The following is a 23292-nucleotide window of genomic DNA, read 5'->3' as shown; positions in this document are numbered from 1 at the left end:
TCTGACTTCAGAAAATCTTTATCATCCCATTGCCAATCCTAAGTAAGGAAATAATTGAGGTTGGGAAGTGAAACATTAACTTATTATTTAAATACCATCTTTACTTAATTGACATTATTTCAAAAGATGTGACAGATTGAGTGATATGATGGATTTTTGAAATGTCCTTATTATTCAGCCTATTACTTTTGGAAGTGGCATTTAAAAAATAGGGAGGTGGGGTTATATTGACAGGAGATTTTCTGTTTGGCATTAAGCACTGATTAGTAACTAGTAATCTTTTTGACAGAGAAGACATGTGGGATGAGAGTTTGGAGAGACTGTGGGAGTAAGAGGAGCTCTATATTCTGTCCCCGGGGCTTCTATCCATCTGAGAGAGAAGTGGAAGAACATGCAGGGTTAGGTTCTGATACAATTGCTTGAGGGAGTAACTAGAGCTGCTGAGATCATCTGGAAAAGAAGATAACTAGACATCTTTTCATTTTTTACATCTAGAAATAAATCTGGAAACTGCTGGGACTATGTGTGGTGACATCATGTTGTATGTGCAAAACTGAGTTCCTTCTAAGTGCTTTGGTTACTGTGTAGGGAGTCAGGCAGGCCTACCCTGGTTTATTCATTCATTTTTTTAATCCAGAAAGTAAAAATTATTTTGGGGGAATCAACTAGCTCTCATACCTCACACTCATCTGCAGAAAAGGCAGGTCAAGACCCTTCATTTGTTCTGTTAAAAAATTTATTACATGCAAGGCACTATGCTAGACCTGCAAGGAATATAAAAGATAAGGAATTCTCCTTACTTCTAAAGAGCCCCCTTCCAGTAAACTGACAGTTTTAATTTGAAGGCAATTAAAGAAATGTTGCTGTATAGTCACAGCACCCACATATGTGCTGATAGAGATGAGCAATAAGGTCATAAAGCATCATACCCAAATCATCTATAATTAATATCTAAGGTGTTCATGTGGGACACGTGATTTTGATTCATAACTATCCTGCATAAAGTCTGACACATATTAGGGACTTGGTAAATGTTTATTGACTCAAGGGTGGGGGGAATGTGTGTGTGAGTGTCTATGTGCGAAGTTTGCAAAAGTTTGGGTGGGACAGGTGTAGTATAGATGTAGAGATGGTAAAAACAAAGCAATTCCCTGATGCAGAAAGGGAAAAGAGTGCTGGGTGAGTTGCCAGATGGTGGACTTTGCTCCAGGGGAACTACTGGGAATGGCTAAAACAACTGAGGTACTGCGTGAGGATTTCCTTGCAGAAATAAGGCAGAAGTCCAGTTATTGGACTCAGAGGAAAAAAATCAGAGGAGGACTGGCAGTGTGTTTGGCTTCTTGCCAAGGTTCTTGAGTTTTGTACTGGTCTCATTCCATCCTACAGCCCATCTTCAGATTTGGTCTTTAAGCGCAATGCAGGTCAAATGGTGTGTAGGTTCATGAAGAGAGCTGTGAAAAAAGAGGCCTGGCTTTGTCTTCATACTTGTCCCATAGAGAGACAAGTTGGTTCTAGGTGGGGTTATTGAAGAAAATATATTTGAAGGGAAGGCATTTGAGCTGGGTTTTTAAAGAAAGTATCTGCTCGAACAGGGAGAGATGGGACAAAGGGCATTCCAAATGAAAGGAAAGGCATAAACAGAAGAAAAATTTAAAAAAAGGCTGGGATGGATGAGGTGTGAATGCATGTTAAGGGAGCAGTAGAAAAAGAGATCAGAGTCTGAGAGCCTAGTATGACCACTGGGATCACTGGGACCATTGACTCCTAGACCTAACTACTCACTGAATTCACTTTGAAGCTTGATTACAGCACTGATGCTTGGGCCACCAGTCTGGTAAGGTCTGGGACATTGTATTTCTATCATGCTTTCGAGGTCTGTAGACTAGTTTGGGGAACTGAGAAGGAGGACTGAAAGTTTGAACCAGGATTGTGGAAGTAGAGAAGGAGAGGAAAAACAGACAAGTGATACAGGGAAGGGTAAAATGGCTTTGACATGTGCAACATGCATGTGAAAAGTGCGAGTTAGATCTCAATGGTGATGAAGACTCTGGAGTTATTTTCTGCAGTTAGTATATAGACATCTGTGGGATCACCTAGGGTTTGACTGCAGAGAATACAGAAGTGAGGGAAAAAGAAATAACCCTGGCTGGGGAATGCCTGTTTTTATCCAGGTAGAAAAAGTAAGGAAGGGCCGTACCAAAATTACAGTGAGAGAGAAGAAAACAAGATTTTTAGGGTCAGAAAAATTAAAGAGCATACCAACAAGGAGCCAATAATCACCAAACTCAGAGTACTCAAGGATGAGGAACAAGAATTGGCAATGGGATTTGATGATTTGGAGGTTGTCATCACCATCATCATCAACATCATCAGTTTTGCTATTATCATCATTATTATTATTTTTGCTTTTGTTCTTTATTTCCATAAGTTGAATTCCTGGAAGTAAAACCAGTCCAGGAATAATTATTTGTCTTCCAAAAGATTTGTACTAATTTAAAATGCCACCAGCAGGGAATGAGAATGCCTCAGCCACGTTGAGTGTTAATGTTACAAAGGATCACGTTCTTAATTACCATCTTCCAAACAGTTATAGGAAATCTCTTTCTTATAACCAAAACCAAGAAAAAAAAATAAGAGCAAAGGCACGCTTTAGGGAAGAATTTTAAGGCTTCCTAGTCTGATGCTTAATAAAAATGCAAAGAAGAATAGAAATCACTAATCTGCTACTGGTAAGAGCTAAAGAGGAAGAAATAAACCACTGATTAGGAAGCACAGACCTCAGGCCTTCCACTCTTAAATTATACTTTTCAATGGATTAGGCAGGAAGTTTTTCCTGAATTTTCACTTCTTTCTATCCAGTAACCTGTGACTGAACATATAAAATTGGGCCAATGAGGGGAATTTTGTAAGAACTTGGAAAGTGGTGAAATTAGTAGAAGGTTTAAAATATGAAGTTCGGTTAGTCTCTTAGTGGGTCACTGTGCATTTGAATAATTTTGATGTGTCTATTCCTTTGTAAAAGAGATATTTGGAAAAAAATGTTCCTGAAATTGTAAAATAAACGTTATATAGTAGGCTTTTTAGATGAGATGCCAGTAACTCCACTGTCTGGTATGTTTAGGGTCAAATAAGTAAATGATGATTTTACATTGTGTGGGCTTCTGTACCTAGTATTTTGAAACAAATTTGGGAAATATGACCTTAATTGGCATGTCCAGTGCAGCCATGGACCAAAGAACCAAGGTGCTGCTCCTCAGTCCAGAGCATGTAAGGAATTATTGGGCTGCTTAGAGTATGTGCAAATAGCAGGTTCCCTATGAAAGAGCTTACAGGTTCTCCCTTAGATGCTGAGAGTTTCTCTAAGAAATCAATCTCAAACTGATCAGAGCAGAGAAATGCAACTCTTAAAAATGAACAAACAAAACCAGATGGTTTCCCAGCCAAAAACGCTGAACAGAAAACCAGTTGACACCATTCTAGAAAGACTGTCAATCAGAAAAGGCTTGTTTGGTCATCCAAGGAAATAGGAGACATGGAGGATGGTCTTCCTGAATGATGTGGATGTGGTGTTGAGGAGGAGGAGGGGAAGCTGTAGTAACAGGATTCAGCTTTCCTTCTGATTCCAAAGACACTGCTGGTGATTGGGCTTCCCAGAAAGCTGGCCATCTGGGAGAGAAGACTTTGTCGGGCATGTAGAATTGTTCTGCCTAGCAATTCTTGTTCTCATGTTAAATTGTTAAATTGGCAGCTGATTTTACGTAACAAAATTTTAATAGACTTAGTAGACTATCTCAGCCACCTAACTCCAGTAATCATAGGTGCCGATGATAATGAATTTGTTTTGTTCAAATCCTACTCCCTCCTTCAAGAATCAGGTCAAATGGGACCTTTGATCCCAGAGAGAGAGAGTCCTTCCTGCTCCAGCTTCCAAAAGATAATGAAAGTACTGTCCAATGCCTGGCTGTTTGAAACAGAATAAACATTCAGTGGAAGGAAATTAAGAACTATCATTATTATTAATCTTTCTTAAGGCATTTATTTGTTTGTTCAAGTAAAATTGATTGAAACTAAATTGAAACTGTGCCAGACCCTAGGGCAAGGGAGAACTACTTTCTTCCTTGTCTATATTATCACTATATCACTAGGTATAAATATTCTATGGCTAGACTCTTAAGTGCAACACCCACATATCACATCGTGTTGCAGTGCTGCTGACGCGGCATGCTTTGCTTTCCACTTTGTTCTATTTTAAAGTATCTTTCTGTGGTTTTTCTCCCCATAGGAACTATAGTTTCCCTGAGAATTTTTCTAATTCTCCATCACAGAATTTTACATATTAGGCCCTTAATACATATTTGTTGAGTAAGTAAATGAATGTTCGTATCCTAAATATTCTCTCCCATAGATATATTGATTGGGCCATTCAAGAATTGACTAAAATCTAGAATGGATTACTGTAAAAAATAGGATGATTTCTCTATGAAAAGAATTTGTGATTGCATATTATGTTCACATATATTTCCTCGAGTTCATTAGCATACAGTTTCACTATTTCTTTCATTCTATAAATAAATTACTTGGCAAGACTTCAAACTACCCAAAAAGCTGTGGGAAAACCATCAGTTTATTTTCAGTGATAAAGTAACTTGATAATGAAATGGTTGGAAAGTACAATCTATGCCACTTGGTTCAATGAAATTATTGCAGTTGGAGAAGGAAAACTGAAAAGCAGTTGAATAATCATTCAAAATGTTAAAATATTAGGTAGGGAGGGACATTAAAGGGCCTCTAGACCTGCACTTACATTCCTCTGGAGACAAAGGGAGTCTTGCCTGATGGCGCACAGTGGAGTCAGACCAGAACACCCTAGACCCAGGCGTGGTGCTCTCTCGTGCCGCTGTCAGCAGGGAAGCTTTTCCACACATTTGCACAGAAGGAATTCAGCAAAAACATTTAATGCACTCCCTAGGTCATCCTTGCCCATAGAACACACTGGCTTTGAGTGCTTTCTCAACGTAAAAGGGCATTCCATATAAGTCTGATCACCCTGCAGATAATAACCAGGAAAATAACAAAACTAACACACTTGAAAGCATCCTGGACTTTACTCCTTACTTGTCACTGACAGTAACTATGATTTCTTTTACTGAATATGTGTGTGACTGGGGGGCAGGACAGTTGTGGGTGGTTACTTACACCAGATTTGTTGTTCTGGCTGAGTAAATGCAAACTCCACAATGCTTATCTGTGGACTTTTAAAGTGAGTGATTCTGATAGAATCACCGTTTTTCCTTCCTAAGGTTACGGTGAGATCGGGTGAGCTGTCTGACAAGTAGCAGAACAGCTGGAACCACCTGCGATCTGCTGCATTTGTCACCTGCCTCAGAGAAGTGGAAAAGATCAATAAAGTTCATCTCATAAGAAATCTCAAGGCAAATTGGGGGCCAAGCAACTGACCCATCCCTTACAAATGAACACTTCTCATAGCCAGCAAGAGCCGGGGCTGCCTGTCTATTGCAGTAGAAATGCCCTTAAAGATAAAAGGTTTAATCTCCAGAAATGGTGAACAACCAAGGATGAATCACTTTAACCGATCCCATTACTATCCGCCTTTGAACAGAGCTGAAGGAATCAATATCCAGAACTAGGAAGGGCTGCTTGCCCTGAGGAGAGGATGAATCCAGAGCAGTGATTCTCATCCCTGGCTGCACTCTGGAATCAGTTGGAGAGCTTTGGAGAACACGAATGCCTGGGCCCCACTCCAGACATTCTGGTTTAATTGGCCTGGGGTGGTCAGGGCTCAGGCCAGGCTTGAGAGAAACACGAGTTTAGCGACTGATATATTTGAGTGCCAAAGGTGCTTTCTGTATGCTGCAAGTCTAGCCCAGTAGCAGTCATTTTCTAAGGCTGGTCCCAGCATCAACCATGTAAGCTTTACCTGGGAACTCATTAGAAATACAGATTCTCAGGCCCACATCTACTGAATTGGAATTTCTGGGGTCGTGGACCAGCCTTCTGTATTTTACAAAGCTGTCCGAGGTCGTTGTGATGTACATTAAAGTTTGAGAATCAGTTCGTCAAGACCTTGCTGCCAAAGTGTAATTCACAGACCGACAGCAACTGCATTACCTGGAGCTTGTTAGAAATGCAGGCTCTCAGGCTTCCCCAGACCTGCTGAATCAGAATCTGCATTTTAACAATATTCCCAGGTATTTGTGTGCATATTGAGGTTTGAGATGCCCCAGGCTAAGAAACAGTGAACAATTAGTATCCTCACTGGACTTTACTCATCATCATCTTTCAGCACATTTGAGTAAAAAGCTAAGTGCAGAGTCAAAATGAATAAGGGAAGCTGTGAAACTCAATTCTGATATCTCTGCAGGCAGAGTTTACATGGGATCTATCTCATGAGTAGGGTATTAACTCAAAGAAATGTTAGTAATAGATAAAGTAGTTGCTATAGTTGTAAGAGCAGTTTACTGTTTATTAGATGGCTACTTCGTGCTTTATAGGTATCATTGCATTTAATCCCCATAGAAAACCAGAGATTGCTTATTTGTTCATTCATGCAAAATATCTTATGTTATACTATATAAGTATGTTTTCCAGGCATGGTTCTAAGATCCCTATAACTGGAAATGTAGCAGCCCCTGTCATTATGAAGCATAAATTCAGAGTCAAACAATAGCAAATAAACAGATATATAATAAAATCTTAGGTAAAGATAAATGCTGTGATGAAAATAAAACAGGGGAAGGGAAGGAGATGGAGCATGACAAGGACTACTTGAGATAGGGCAGTGACAGAAGGAAAGCCTCTCTGAGGAGGTATCATTTGATCCAAGACATGAGTGAAGCAATGGAATGATCCACACAGCTACTTGGGGGAAGAGCATCCAGGAGAGCACAGGGCTTGGCACAAAGCAACAGTAGGAGGGAATGGGTATGTTTGGGAGGAGATACGTTTGGGAGGAGATAGTTTGGGAGGCAGCTGCCAGCCAGATCACATGTTGTCTTGTAAGCCAAGGCAACATTTTACAGATGAAGGAACTGAGTAGGACTTCTCAAACTTTAATGTGCCCACAAATAACCCGGGGACCCTGGTAAACTGTAGTGTAGAGCTAGTAAGTATGGGGTGGACCTGAGTATCTGCATTTCCACCAAATTCCAAGAGATGCTGATGCTACTAGTCTGTGGACTAGACAGAGTAAACAAAAAGGAACTAGGGTCAAGAGCTTAATCAGCATTCCCAGCATCACACAACTGGGAGGCCGCAAAGGCAAGATTTGAATCTCGCATGCCTGACTCCAAAACCTGAGCTGTTCATCGGTGTAATATATTGTCTACCAAATAACCTCAGGCCTGATTCACCAAGAACTAATTCTGTGAAGGAAATTTAAAAAGGGCCTGACTAAAAATGGTCTTTGCCTGTACTCTTTATAGACAAGTTGTCTCCTTTTATTTTAAAGGAGAAATAACAAGGGAAATTGAACATATTTATAGCTGTTGAGACTTTGTTACTCTTGTCAAACATTTGAAAGAGGTAAGATGTAATTAATCTTTGGCATCTTAGAGCCAAATGGTACTGTTGGTGACCATCTTGGTGGAATATATATAAATAAAAGCATAAAAATGCCCATAAACCTCGAAAGCAAATGCATTGTATTTCCAATGACTGACCCAAGGAAGCCATGGCCATTCGCCTAGCCCTGGGCCATGGTCTGTCTGCCCAAGCAACTTGGCCCGCCCTTTGCCTCACAGTTGGTTCTCTTCACTTCATGGAAGATGCTAGGAACCCCCAGATGTGATTTGATACTGGGATTTCAGAGATACACGCAGCAGTTTACATGATCAGGCTTCAGTACAAAACCAGGCTTCAGTATAACACAAAACAAAAAAACAAAACAAAATCGTGGTGGGGGTAGAGTATTCATATTTGGTGCCAGGTAGGCTTCCTCCCATGAGGCCAACTGTAGCTTCCATTATCAAACCAATAAAGGAAGGATGACTCCTCGCTCTGTTGCCCTCTGGTGTTGCCTGGGTCTTTCTGGCACCTGGAGGTGGAGGGAGATGGAGTGGGGAGATGTTCTGTGTACGTAATATGTATGGAATTGCCTTGATGAATGACATGGTTCAGTTTGGTTTGTTTCCCTCCCCTTTTGTTAATTCTCTGTGTTCTTTTTCCTTTGTGCTGCACGAGTAGGACCCTGCAGTGGGACACAGACCCCTCGGTGCTGCAGCTGCAGTCAGACTCAGAACTTGGGTATATGTCTGCTCTTTTGTTACTCCTTTTATTATTTCTTCGCTACGGTTGTGTTGACAATGCTGGAGCTGGTGTTGCTCTTGTTCTTTGCCCCCTTTTTGTTGACCTTCAGTTGGGTTATTTTATTTCCTTCTGTTGTTTTTCCTTCTAAAGTTAAGCTTTGAAGAAAGTCTCTCTTTGTGGAAAACACCACAAAAAGATGGCTTTTGATCTTCCTTTATTAATCCCTCTTACAAAAATACAAACACACATGCACACCTCTAGTCAGAGGTGGGTCACGCAAGTTCTGTGATGGGAAATATATTTAACCTTATCCTAACCACCCTCCCCCTTGACTAACAACTTGTCTTAGGTGAATTTTTGTCCAAGATCAGTAATAAGATGTTGTGTCCTATTTGTTTCCTTTTCATTTCTTCTGGGCCTCAAAATAAGCATTTAGTTTGAATTAACTTTGAATACACAAGGAATCCTACCAAAGCATATTTGTGGAATTCCTTAATCATAAGCACTCTCAATATTTGATGTTATATAATGTCTCTTCCATCCTAAAGGTCATTTTTTCATATGAAAAATATTGATATCAGGTTATCGTACAGGTTAAAAGATAGCTTCAGAGTTAAAAATAAATTCACAGAGAATGACACAGACATATCCTAGAAGCTTAGTCTGTTTCACTCATAGGATGGGAGTTACTTTATTCACACATGACATATTCTGAGTGGGTGCTTGTACCAACTGTGCTCAAGTTCAGGAAAGCGGATTGTACATACCTCTACCCAGCTTCATGTCCAGTGGCCTCATATTGGTAGCTTGTAATGAGTCATGATGGCAGCGTTTATACCACAGAAATCAGCAAAAGCTATAAACCAGGGCTTGCCCCTTCTCCCTGACCTTCATCCCTCCAAACTGGTTATTAAACATTTATCAGTACACCTCTAGATATGTCAAAATATAAATAGCAAATTTTATATAGTAATTTATGAAACCATTATTATTTTCTTTCTAAATCTAAATCAATGAATCCCAAAGTGGGCTTTACTTACTTACTCACTTTATTAATTAATTAGTTTATTTATTTATTTGAATTCCTGAAACTTCCTGGGCATGTATCTCTGGATTTCTATCCGTGACTATTGTAGTTGTAGAAGAAGGGTGAAGAACTATCTCTTTGTTAGGTTATATACAATGTGTCTGTGTTGCCTCCTATATGTAAAAGTTCTTGGCAGACTCACAAGAATGTTACATCAAGGGTATATCCTAACACTTTAGGTAACTGATGCGTTTTTGTTTAACTTTACTGAATTCTTTGCTATTTAGTTATATAGTTAATTGTGTATTACATTTCAATGTGTATTATTTTAGAAACCAAGAAATATGGCTCAAATCAGGGAGAAAGCAATGAGTAGATAGGAGGCAAGTTATGGTTTAGGGGAACTTTAGAGTGCAGGTCAATATTTCATTGTGTTAAAAATTTTTTTAAAAAGATGTGGGGAACTAGCAGAGTTTCCTGTGCACTTATATGAATAGATTTTCAGATGTATGTGGCATGGCTAAATTAGACTCGTTGATGTGGACATTTGGGAATTTTGACATTTGTGTTTATTTACCGAGCGAATTCTCACTGTTGACTATGCACATTAAAACTTGTAACTTATTCTAGAGAAATGTTCTATCTGTGGCTCCCACCATTTGTGCTGCATTTCATTGCAGAGTGGACCTGGTGAGTCAGAAAGGAGCAATGAGAGGTGACGCTGTTCACTGAGAGTGGCTTCTATTAGAGTTTGAAAGGAATTTTCAGAAAATAATATTTGAGAGAAGAAATTATTTTAGCTATGCTACAATTATGGTTTTAATAAAAATATTGCTTTAGTGAAAATTTTCCTTTTTGATAGTTCTTACTGCAGAGCAATCTTTTGCTCATACAAAACTTCATGAAATATACCTTAGGCAACAATAAGTTCTTTCCAAATTCGGTTTTAATTCCTCTTCTTGAAACTTGGCATGGGATTGACTTCAGACCATAGTTTGCTATCTCGCTTGACTTTTTTTAAACAGCTTTAAAAAGGTATAATTAACATAAAACAAACTGCTATATTTAAACTGCTGTTTAAGCAATCTGGTATGTTTTGACATGTGTACATATCCAGGAAACCATCACCACAATCAAGATTATGAACACATCCATCATCCTCAAAAGTTTCCTCATGTCCCTGTAATAATTCTCACTCCTGCCTTTTCCCACCCTTCTCTATCCCCCCAAACAACTGATCTCCTTTCTGTCACTTTACCTTACTTTGAATTTCCTAGAATATCATATAAATGAAATCATGCAGTGAGTACTCTTTTGACTGAATATTTTCATGCAGAATAATTATATTGTGATTCATTCATGTTGATCATATATCAATAGTTCATTCCTCTGCCTTGCCAAGCAGTATTCTATTGTACAATAAACCGTTGTTTAACCATTCATTGATAGGCATTTTTGTTGTTTTCAGTTTTTGCCTTTTATAAATAAAACTGCTGTGAACATTCATATACAAGTCTTTTTATAAATATATGCTTTCATTTCTCTTGGGTGAATACCTGCAAGTAGAATAGCTAAATCAGATAGTATGTGTAATTGTAACTTTTTAACAAATCATCGGACTCTTTTCAAAGTAGTTTTACCATTGTACATTCCCACCAGTAGTGTACAAGACTTTTATTTCCTCAACATTCTTGGCAACACTTGGATTTTTTTTTTTTTTTTAGCCATTATTAAAGGTTAATAATGTATATCACTGTGGTTTTAATTTGCATTTCTCTAATCACTGATGATGTTAAACATCTCTTTATGTGCTTACTTTTCATCCGATTATTTTTTATAGTGAAATGTCTGTTTAAATGTTTTGCCCTTTTTGCTTTTGAATTAGGTGATAATTGAGTTTTCAGAGTTCCTTTTCTATTCTGGACACAATCCTTTATCTGATAGATAATTTGCATATATTTTCTCCCAGCCTGTGGCTTGTCTTTTTATTCTCTCAACAGTGTCTTTCAGAAAGAAAAACATTTCTACTTTGAAAATTCCAGTTGTTTTTGGAATGTACATGTGAAAAGATAGTTTCAGGGTTGCAAATTCACCCACAAAGAAGAGATGACACAGACATATTCTAAAAACTTAGTCTATTTCTTTCATAGGGTTGGAGTTAGCTTAATTCACAATGAGTTATTTCCAGTGGGTGCTCATATCATCTGGTGCTTTTGATAACATAATTTCAATTTCTGTGATTCCTTAAGTGTTTGGTAGTGTAGGATGAACCTGAGAAGTTGTTTCGTCCTGAAATTTTATTTTGGGGATTATTTTAAACTATGAATTCAATAACTTTAATATATATGGTGTTACTGATGTTCTCTATAGCGTCTTTCTTTTTTTTGGAACCCTTCACAAATTTGTATGTCGTTTTTGCAGAGGGCCATGCTCATCTTCTCTGTATCATTCCAATTTCAAAATATGTGCTGCTCAAGTGAGCACTATCTGTAGTTTCTTGAATGAATTTTGGTTGTTTTGTATCTTTCAGATAATATGTCCATTTCGTTTTCATTGGCAATTTATTGACCTAAAATTGTGTATAATATTCCCTTATCCTTTTAATATCTACAGAATCTATAGATTTGTTACATGTCTCCTTCCTGATGCTGGTAATTTTTTTTCTCTTTTTATTCTGATGGGTCTGGCTAGCAAATTATCAAATATACTTATTTTTCTTAAAGACCTAGCTTTTGGCTTCAGTGATTTCTTTATTTTTTCATTTCATTGATTTCCACTCTGATTTTTATTATCTCTTTTCTTCTGCTTATTTAGTGTTTGCTTTTCTTTTCCTAATTTCTTAAAGTGGAAGCAGAGGTCATCAATTTGATACATTTCTTCATTTCTAATATAGGAGTTTAATGCTATACCTTTCTCCTTACGTACTGCTTTCTGGCTTCTTGCAAATTTTTATTTATTTTTCTTTCATTTTCATTTAGTTCAAACTACTCTCTAATTTCCCTTTTGATTTCTTCTTTAAATGATAAATGATTTTTAGATGTATGCTATCTACTTTCCAAATATTTGGGGGTTTTTCAGAGACCTTTCTGCCGTGAATTTCTAATTTAATTCTATATTGGTCACAGAACATACTTTGTTTTACTTGTATTTTCCATTTGTTTTCCATTTATTGAGTTTTATTTTATGGTCCAGAATATAGTCTGTCTTAGTAAGTGGCTCATGTGCCCTTGAAAAGGATGTATATTCTATTGTTGTTGGATAAAGTATTCTATAAATCTCAGCTGTATCATGTTTGCATGTGCATTGCTCAAGTCTTCTAAATCTTTTCCTGATTTTCTGTCTACTTGTTCTATTATTGAGAGAGGGTTGTTGAGGTCTATGACTACAATTTTGAGGATTTCTACTCCTTGCAATTCTATCAGCTTTTGCTTCATGTATTTTGGAATTTTGTTATTAAGTGTGTAAACATTTAGAATTTTTTTGTCTCTCAATGAATTCATCCCCTGATCATTATGAAATGACCTTCTTTATTCCTAGTAATTTTTGCTACTCTGACATCTACTTTGCCTGATATTGACATAGCCTATCCATATGTTCTTTTGACTAGTGTTAGCAAGTATTTTAGTTTCCTAGGGCTGCTTCAACGAAGTACTACAAACTGGGTGGCTTAGAATATCAGAAATTTATTCTTTCACAGCTCTGGAGGCTAGAAGTCCAAAATCAAAGTGTTAGCTAGGTTGGTTCCCTCTGAAGCCTTTACCCAGGAGAATATGTTCCATGCCTCTCTCCTAGCTTCTGGTGTTTGCCAGCAATTCCTGGCATTTCTTGCAGCTGCAGTGCTCCAGTCTCTGCCTTGGTTATTACCTGGTATTCCTTCCAGGTTTCTGTGTCCCTATGTCTTCACATCACCTTTTTATAAAAACACCCATCATTGACCCAGTATGACCTCATCTTAATTTCATTGCATCTGCAAACACCCTATTTCCAAATAAGGTCACATTCACAAGTACCAGGGTTATGACTGGTATTTATGTTTGGGAGATGTAATGCAACCCACAGCAGTATTCCCGCTCTTTTCCTTTTTAACCTATTGGTTTCTTGACATTTAAAATCCATTTCTTGTAGGTAGCATATAACTGAGTCTTGCTTTTTTATCCATTCTGAAAATGTCTTTTAATTAGTTTATTCAGACTATTTAAAGTGATTATTGATATTATTAGATTTAAATTTCTGTAATTTCACTATTTGTTCTCTATTTGACCCATTTATTCTTCTTCCTTTTTCCTTTTTTACCGACTTCTTTTGTATTTATTGTAATTTTTAATGACTCATTTTATCTCCTTCTTGGCTTATTAGCTATCTCTCTTTGTTTTATTATTTTTTGGTTTCTTTAGTGTTTATAATGTACATCTTTAATTTATATTTATCTTAGATTTATATTTATCATCTTTTGACCTTTGTGCTATGGTTATCATACATTTTACTTTTACATATTGTAAACCACACACTACCTCACCTTTATTTTTGTTTAATCAATTATCTTTGAAAGCTATTCAGATAATAAGAAAATTATCTTACACAGTTACCATTTTTCTGTAGTACTTCATTATTTTGTGTACATCCATATTTCTATCAACTATTGTTTTTCTTATGCCTGGAGGATATTCATAAACATTTCTTTATTTTATATTCATTTTGAAATATATTTTCACTGGTTATTGAGTTCTAGCTTAAGAGTATTTTTCTTTTCATACTTTAAAGATAATTTTCTACTGTCTTGTCATCTGTATTGTTTCTGTCCAGAAATTTGCTGTTATCCATATGTTTATTCCTTTGTATGTAATATGTGTTTTTCTTCCTGTCTCCTTTAATGGTTTTCTTTTATTTTCATCAATTTTGAGCATTTTGGTTAAGACGTGCCTTGGTGTAGTTTCCTTCATGCTTCCTATTAGGTTCTTTCAGCCTCTTGGATCTCTGGGTTTGTAGTTTTTCTTAAACGTGGAAAAAACTTTCAACATTTGTGTGTGGGTGGGAGTGTAATAAGATTAAGGTAATTTCTATTTTCTCTTTGTACTTTTTTTGTAGTTTCCAGATTTCCATAGTGAACATGAATTACTTTCATAATGAAAACAGAAAAACAATAAAAAGAGACACATTGTGGGAAACTGGCTTACCTGTTCTAGTGTAGATGTTGCAGTTGTTCCCTGTTATAGATGATGTTGCAGTTCTAATAGCGAACAGCTGCTTGGTAGTTTCCAATAAATACGAGGTGGAAACTAGGGTCAAGGGCTCTCAGTTCCAGAAGCTGTGTGTCACCTGGTCCCATCTTTATCTCTGTCCTTTATTTCATAAAGTTCTGCATTGCTTCGCTTTGAGCCAACCTATCACTAAGCTGATTGCAGCAGAGACACATTAAAAAAAAAACTGATGTGCTTTTATTAAATTTATCCCATAATTTTTAATACATATTTTTTATTAGAGAAGTTGTAAATTAACGAACAATCATGCATAATGTACAGAATTCCCATACAACACCACTCCACCATCTTACATTGCTGTGGAACACTTGTTACAGATTATGAAAGAATATCATTAGATTATTACCATTAACTATGGTGCATAGCATATATATGGTATATTTTTTCAATACCCTCTAATATTAACACCATGTATGAGTATTGCACATTTGTTATAGTTCATGAGAGAACGCTCTCATGTTTATACTGTTAACCACAGTCCATCTTCCACCACATGGTTCACTGTGTTATACAGTCCCGTGTCTTGTACAGTTATCAAAATTTGTACACTCAGTGACTCTCACTCTCATCACAGTGTTGTGTAGTCTTCACCTCAGTAAATTTTTGAACATTTTCCTTAGTCCGAATGAAAAAATCCCATACCCACCCCTATTATTGACCTTTAGCATTGATATACTACCTTCTTTGACAATGATGCAAGAATATTACAATATTGCTATTAACTGCAATCCATTCTTATTTTGTATATTAACCACAATCCTCATTCACTTCTGGTTTCACTATATGATTCAATCCCTAGATTACTCTCTAGCTTTCTTTCAAATGACATCCCAAGACTACCCCATTCCTCACAATCCCATTTATAAACCAGCTGTGTTATACTCACTATAATGTTACCTTCAACTTTATCCATTTCCACACATTTACAGTCAAGCTAATTAAAAATTCTACATATGTAAAACAACAGTACCCCTTCTCAGTCCTCATCCTATCTCCTAGTAAACTATACTCAGGGTTTTAAGTCTATGTGGTTATTCTTTGTATTTAGTTCATATTAGTGAGACCATACAATATTGGTCCTTTTGTATCTGGCTTATTTCACTCAGCATAAGGTCCTCAAGGTTCATCCATGTTATCATAAGTGTCCAATTTCATTTCTTTTTATAGCAGCATAGTATTGCATTGTATGTATGTAACACATTTTGTTTATCCATTCTTCGGTTGATAGACACTTAGGTTGATTCACTCTTGTGACAATTGCAAATAATGCTGCTATGAACGTCAGTGTGCAAATGTCTGTTTGCGTCATTGTTTTCCAGTTCGTCTGGATATTTTACTAGTAGAGGGATTGCTGGATAATATGGCCATTCTGAATTTAGCTCCCTGAGAAACCACTGGACTGTCTTCCACAGAGACTGTACAATTCTACATTCCTACTAGAAGACAAGGAGTGTACCTATTTCTCCACATTCTCTCCAGCATTTATTGTTTTCTGTTTTTTAAATAATGGCTATTCTATGAGGTGTAAGATGATATCATATTGTATTTTTTTTGTTTTTTTTTAAAGATTTATTTATTTATTTCTCTCCACTTCCCTCCCCACCCCGGTTGTCTGTTCTCTGTGTCTATTTGCTGCGTCTTCTTTATCCGCTTCTGTTGTTGTCAGCGGCATGGGAATCTGTGTTTCTTTTTGTTGCGTCATCTTGTGTCAGCTCTCCATGTGTGCAGCCCCACTCGTGGGCAGGCTGCACTTTCTTTCGTGCTGGGCACCTCTCCTTACGGGGTGCACTCCTTGCGCATGGGGCTCCCCTACACAGGGGACACCCACCCCTGCATGGCAGGGCACTCCTTGTGCACATCAGCACTGTGCATGGGCAAGCTCCACATGGGTCAAGGATACCCAGGGTTTGAACCGTGGACCTCCCATGTGGTAGACGGACGCCCTAAACTCTCAGCCAAGACTGCCCCCTCATGTTGTATTTTGATTTGCATTTCCCTAATAGCTAGCAGGATTGAACATATTTTCATGTGCATTTTTGCCATTTGTATTTCCTCTTTGGAAAAATGTCTAAGGTTTTTTACCCATTTTTAAATTAGATTACTTGCTCTTCTATTGTTGAGTTTTTTTTTTTTACCTCTTTATATAGAATTGAAATCAAACCCTTATTGGATATGTGGATTCCAAATATTTTCTCCCATTGTGTGGGGTGCTTTTACACCTTCTTGACAAAGACCTTTGAAGCACAAAAATATTTAAGATTGAGGAGGTCGCATTTATCCATTTATGCTTTTGTTTCTTATGCTGTCAGTGTAAGGTGTAAGAATCCATCACCTACCATCAGGCCTTGAAGATACTTCCCTACATTTTCTTCTAAGAGTTTCATGGTGTTTTATATTTAGGTCTTTAATCCATTTGGGTTCATTTTTGTATAAGGTGTGAGATAGGATTCTTCTGTTCTTTCTTTTGGATATGGATATCCAATTCTCCCAGCATCATTTATTGAACAGACTGTTCAGCCCCATCAGGGTGGGCTTCACAGGCTTGTCAAAAATCACTTGACCATAAATGTGATGGTCTCTTTCCGAACCATCAATTCAGTTCCTGTGATCCATGTATCTATCTTTTTTTAAAAAAAAATTTTTTTAAATTTATTTCTTTCCCCCTTCCTCCCCCCCCCCCCCCGTTTTCTCCTCTCTGTGTCCATTCACTGTGTGTTCTTTTGTGACCACTTCTATCCTTATCAGCAGCACTGGGAATCTGTGTTTCTTTTTGTTGCATCATCTTGTTGTGTCAGCTCTCCGTGTGAGCGGCACCATTCTTGGGCAGGCTGCACTTTCTTTTGCGCTGGGCGGTTCTCCTTATGGGATGCACTCCTTGTGTGGTATGGCACTCCTTGTGTGCATCAGCACTGCACATGGGCCAGCTCCACACAGGTCAAGGAAGCCTGGGGTTTGAACCACGGACCTCCCATGTGGTAGGCAGATGCCGTATCCATTGGGCCAAGTCTGCTTTCCTGTATATCTATCTTTATGCCAGTACCATCATGCTGTTTTCACCACTGTAGCTAGGTGATATGATTTGAAGTCCGGAAGCAAGAGTCCTCAAAATTTGTTCTTCCTTTTTAAGATATTTCTGGTTATTTGGGGCCCCTTACCCTTCCAAATAAATTGGATAATTGGCTTTTCCTTTTTTTTTTTTTAAAGCTGTTGGAATTTTTGTCAGGATTACATTAAATCTGTTTAACATTTTGGGTAGAATTGACATCTTAATGATATTTAATTTCCATTCCATTTTCATGGAATGGAAATTACATTTATTTAGATCTTCTTTGTGTTTTTTTCTAGCAATGTTTTATAGTTTTACAACTATGGGTCCTTTATGTCCTTGCTTAAGTTTATTCCTAAATATTTGATTCTCTTAGTCACTATTGTAAATGGAATTTTTATCCTGACTTCCTCCTCAGATTTGCTCATTAATAGTATATAGAATCACTACTGATTTGTGCATATTAATCTTGTATTCTTCCACTCTGCTGAGTTTGTTTATTAGCTCTTATAGTTTTGTTGTAGATTTTTTGGTACTTTCTATGTATAGGATCATATCATCTGAGAATAGCAAAAGTTTTACTTCTGCCTTTCAAATTTGGATGCCTTTTATTTCTTTTTTCTTGCCTGATTGCTCTAGCTAGAACCTTTAGCACTCTACTGAACAACAGTGGTAACAGTGACATCCTCGTCTTGTTCCTGATCTCAGTGGGAAAGCTTTCATAATTGAGTACCATGTTAGCTATGGGTGTTTTATATATACCCTTTATCATGTTGAGAAAGTTTCATTCAATTCCTATCTTTTGGAGTATTTTTCATCAAGAAAAGATTTTGCATTTTATCATAAACTGGAAAGATCTTGTGATTTTTCTTCTTTGATTTATTATTGTGGTGTATTATGCTGATTGCTTTTCTTGTGTTGAATGACCCTTGCATGCCTGATATAAAACCTACCTGATCATGATGAAAAATTATTTTAATGTGTTGTTGGATTTGATTAGCAAATATTTTGTTGAGGATTTTTGACTGTATTCCTTAGGGAAATGGTTCTGTAATTTTTTTTTTTCTAATTATCTGTCTTTAGTATTAGGGTGATTTTGCCTTCATAGAATAAGTTTGGTAGCATTCTTTCTTGTGCAGTTTTTTGGGAAGGGTTTGAATAAGATTGATATTAAATATGTTTTGAATGCTTGGTAGAATTCACCTTTGAAGCCATCTAGTCCTGGGCTTTTCATTTTGAGGGTTATTTGATAAATGTTTCAATTTCTTCACTTGTGATTGGTTTGTTGAGGTCTTCTATTTCTTCTAGGGTCAGTGTAGGTTGCTTGTATGTTCCTTGAAAATTTTCCATTTTGTTTACATTTTCTAGTTTGTTGGCATAACATTGTTCATCATATCCCCTTATGGTCTGTTTTTTCCTTGGGGTCAGTAGTAATGTCCCCATTTTCATTTCTGCTTTATTTATTTGCATATTACCTGTTTTTTTTATTTGTTAGTCTAGCTAAGGGTTTGTCAATTTTGTTAATCTTGAAGAATCAGTTTGCGGTTTTGTTAATTCTCTCTTTTTTTCAGTTCTCAGTTTAATTTATTTCTCCCCTGATATTTGTTATTTCATTCTTTTTGATTGCTCTGGGAATAGTTTTGTTTTTCCTAGTTCCTCCATCTATGTATGAGGTTAGGTCTTTGATTTTAGTTCTTTTTTAAAAAAATCAACTTTTGATACATATTAATATATAATAAATAATAATAATATGTTACCATAATTAATATATATTAGTAAAGCATAAATCTATCTAAAGTGTACAGTCAGTGGTATTTGGTATAATCACATAGGTGTGCATTCATCATTTCAATCATTATTAGAGCATATTCATTATTCCAATAATAATAATTTTTAAAAACCATCCAAGAATACTCATCACTTTTAATCTGTTTCCCCTACCATACATAACTGCTATTCAGTTTTCCCCCTCTAGTTTATTTGTATTTACATTTTGTAAAAACAGTTTCATATATGCAATATTACCCATATTCTTGTTTCATTTGAGGCTTCACTATGTTGTACAGTCCCATGTTACTTTTTAAGCTTTCCTTCTAGTAATATACATGTTCTTAGACTTTCCCTTTCAACCACTGTCACACCATGTAATAGCTCTGCTAGTTACAATTTCTGTGATGTGATTTCACCATTTCTGTTCATTTCCAAAGATTTACGAAAAACCTATTTACCAATTCTGCACAGATTAATCATCAGCTTTCCATTCTCTACTCTCATTCTATTTTCTGGTGATCGATCTACTAATTATTAATGACATGAGTTTACACAATATATCTAGCTCTAGCAGCACAATATACATTATTTGTCGTTTTGTGTCTGGCTTGCTGCACTCAACATAGTGTCCTCCAGCTTCATCCATGTTTTCATATGTTTCATGACTTCATTTCTTACACCTGCATAATATTCCATCATGTGTATATATCACAATTGTTTATCCATTCATCAGTTGAAGGATACCTGGATTTTTTCCATCTTCTGGCAATTGTGAATAATTTCAATATGATTGTTGGTGTACAGATGTCTTTTTGTGTCTCTGCTATCAGTTCTTCTGGGTTTATACCTAATAGTGGTATTGCCAGGTCACATGACAAGCCAATATTCAACTTTCTTACGAACTCCCAAACAGTCCTTCACAGTGGCTGTACCATTCTACATTCTCACCAACAGTGAATAAATGTTCCTATCTCTCCACATCTTCTTTAACACATGTCATTTTCTCAGGTTTTTTAATAGTAGACGTTCTAATAGGTGTGAAACAATATCTCATTATTGTTTTGATTTGCATTTCCCTAATTGCTAGTGATGTTGAGCACCTTTACATGTGCTTTTTAGCCACTTGTGTATCATCTTGAAGAAACAACTATTCAAGTCTTTTACCCATTTGTTAATAAGTTGTTTGTCTTTTTAGTGTTGAGGGATTTCTCTGTATATTCTGGATATTAAACACTTATTGGGTATGTAATTTCCAAATATTTCCTCCCATTGAGTCAGCTGCTTTTTCACCCTTTTGACAAAGTCCTTTGAGGTGCAAAAGTGTTTAATTTTGAGGAGGTCCCATCCATCTGTCCGCCTGTCCATCCATCCATCCATTCATCTCCTCCCCACCCCCTGAGATGGCTCCCTCATCTCTTTCCTCATTGCTTTGGTTGTTATCTGCTTGTTATTTTTTGCTCATCATCTGCTTATCTTCTGTTCATTTCTTCTTTAAGAAGCACCTGGGATCCCATGTGAGAGGTGGGCACCCAACTGCTTGAGCCACATCTGCTCCCTGCTTTTTTTTTTTTTGCTCGCTGTCTGCTCATTGAAGATAATGGCAGCCAAATCTGGGAATGGTCTATTTCTGATTTTTCAATTCAGTTTCACTGACCTTCTATTTATCTTTAGGCCAATACCATGCTGTTTTTACCACTGTAGCTAAATAATATGCTTTAAAGTCAGGAAGTGAGAATCCCCCAACTTCGGTATTTTTTTAAAGATTTTTTGGCTATTCAGGGCACCTTACCCTTACAAATGAATTGATTATTGGCTTTTCCATTTCTGCAAAAAAGTCTGTTGGGACTCCAGCACCTACAATCTGATTTATTGGACTTACCACACTCAGCTAAGATGGAGGTGAAGAAGGACAACCACCACACCATGGAGCCTAGAGTGATTACAACTGAAAATGGGAGGATTGCATCCAGCATCCAGGTGGAATCTGAGCCTCCTCTTGACATAAAGGTGCAATGGACACAACCAATCCAGTGTCCACATAGAAGAGGTGGCATTGGATTGGGAAAAGTGGACATAATGGACAAAGGGTATGGGGAAAGGCAGGAAGAGATGAGAGGTGGAGGCGTCTTCGGGACATGGAGCTGCCCTGGATGGTGCTTCAGAAGTAATCACCGGACATTGTAAATCCTCACAGGGCCTACATGATGGAATAGAGGAGAGTATGGGCCATGATGTGAACCAATGCATATGAGGTGCAGAGGTGCCCAAAGATGTACTTACCAAATCCAATGGATGTGTCATGATGATGGGAACGAGTGTTGTTGGGGGGGGGGGGGAGAGGGGGGGGTGGGGGGGTGGGGTTGAATGGGACCTCACATATATATTTTTAATGTAATATTATTACAAAGTCAATAAAAAATAAAAAAATTAAAAAAAAAAAAAAAGTCTGTTGGGATTTTTATTGAGATTGCATTAAATCTGTAAATCAGTTTGGGAAGGATTGACATCTTAATCATACTTAGTGTTCCAATCCATGAACATGAAATGTACTTCTGTTTATGTAAATCTTCTCTGGTTTCTTTTAGCAATGTTTTATAGTTGTCTGAATACAGGTCCTTTATGTCCTCAGTTAAGTTTATTCCTAAATATTTGATTCTTTTAGTCACTATGATAAATGGATTTTTTTCTGATTTTATACTCAGATTACTCATCAGTAGTGTATAGAAACACTGTTAGTTTTTGCATATTAATCTTGTATCCCACCACTTTGCTGAATTTGCTTATTAGTTCTGGTAACATTGCTGTGGATTTTTCAGGATTTTGTAGATTAGTTCTGGTAACATTGCTGTGGATTTTTCAGGATTTTGTAGATTTAGTATCATATCATTAGCAAATAATGAAAGTTTTACTTCTTTCTTTCCTTTATAGGTAACTTTTATTTCTTTATCTAGTCTAATTACTCTAGGTAGAACTTCTAGCATTATATTGAATAACAGTGGTGATAGCAAGCATCCTTGTCTTGTTCCTGATCTCATTGGAAAGCACTGAGAGCTGTAAATTTTCCTCTCAGCACTGCCTTTGTGGTGGCCCATAAGTTTTTTATGTTGTGTTCTTGTTTTTGTTCATCTCAAGTTATTTACTGAATTCTCTTGCAATCTCTGTTTTGATTCACAGATTATTTGAGCGTTTTGTTCAAGCTCCATATATTACTGAATTTTCTCTTCTTCCATCCATAATTGATTTTTAGCTTCATTTTATCAGAGAAAGGGTTTGTGTAATTTAAGTCTTTTTAAATTTATTGAGACTGGTCTTCTGACTCAACATATGGTTTATTTTGGAGAAAGATCCATGAGCAATTGAAAAGAATTTATATCCTGCTGTTTTGGGTTATAATGCTCTATAAATGTCTGTTAGTTCTATTTCATTTATCATATTATTCAAGCTCTCTGTTTCTTTAATTTTCTTCTATACAGATGTTCTATCCAATACTGGGGATGGTGTACTGAAGCCTCCAGTTATTATTGTAGAGTCATCTCTTTCTCCGTTCAGTTTTGGTAGTGTGTGTGCCTCATGTATTTTGGGACACCCAGTGAAGTGCATAAATGTTAAGTATCTCTTCTTGGTGAATCGCCCATTTTATTAATATATAATAACCTTTTTTATTCCTTATGACAGTTTTGCATTTAAAATCGATTTTGTCCAATATTAGTATTGCTATTTCAACTCCTTTGGTTACTATATGCTTGGGATATATTTTACCAACATTTTCACTTTCAACCTGGTTGTGTCCTTACATTTGAGGTGTGTCACTTGTAGACAGCAAATAGATGGCTCATATTTTTTATCCATTCTATCAGTCTATGTCTTTTGATTGGGGAGTTCAAGCCATTAACCTTCAATGTTATTATTGTAAAGGCCTTACTTCA

The 23292-nt window shown here is 36.8% G+C and overlaps 1 protein-coding gene and 1 non-coding gene across 5 annotated transcripts in view; one reads left to right on the top strand and one right to left on the bottom strand.

Annotated features, from left to right (window-relative positions):
* DYNC1I1 (dynein cytoplasmic 1 intermediate chain 1) overlaps positions 1 to 23292 on the top strand; it is a 367795-nt gene that overhangs the window by 68319 nt on the left and 276184 nt on the right. For 2 of the 4 annotated variants that reach the window (XM_004470734.5, XM_004470733.5), the window contains exon 5: positions 8203 to 8262. The exons of the other annotated variants lie outside the window; for them this stretch is intronic. In XM_004470734.5, the coding sequence (XP_004470791.1) occupies positions 8203 to 8262 (60 nt within the window). The remainder of the gene's footprint in view (positions 1 to 8202; positions 8263 to 23292) is intronic. 4 annotated transcript variants of the gene reach the window in all.
* LOC111767131 (U6 spliceosomal RNA) lies at positions 11671 to 11776 on the bottom strand. Its single transcript, XR_002799024.1, has one exon. It is a non-coding gene; the product is annotated as a U6 spliceosomal RNA (small nuclear RNA).

This window comes from Dasypus novemcinctus, chromosome 5, assembly GCF_030445035.2.
Source record: "Dasypus novemcinctus isolate mDasNov1 chromosome 5, mDasNov1.1.hap2, whole genome shotgun sequence".
In the NCBI taxonomy this organism is placed as follows: Eukaryota; Metazoa; Chordata; class Mammalia; order Cingulata; family Dasypodidae; genus Dasypus; species Dasypus novemcinctus.
This window is presented reverse-complemented; position numbering and strand designations above follow the sequence as displayed.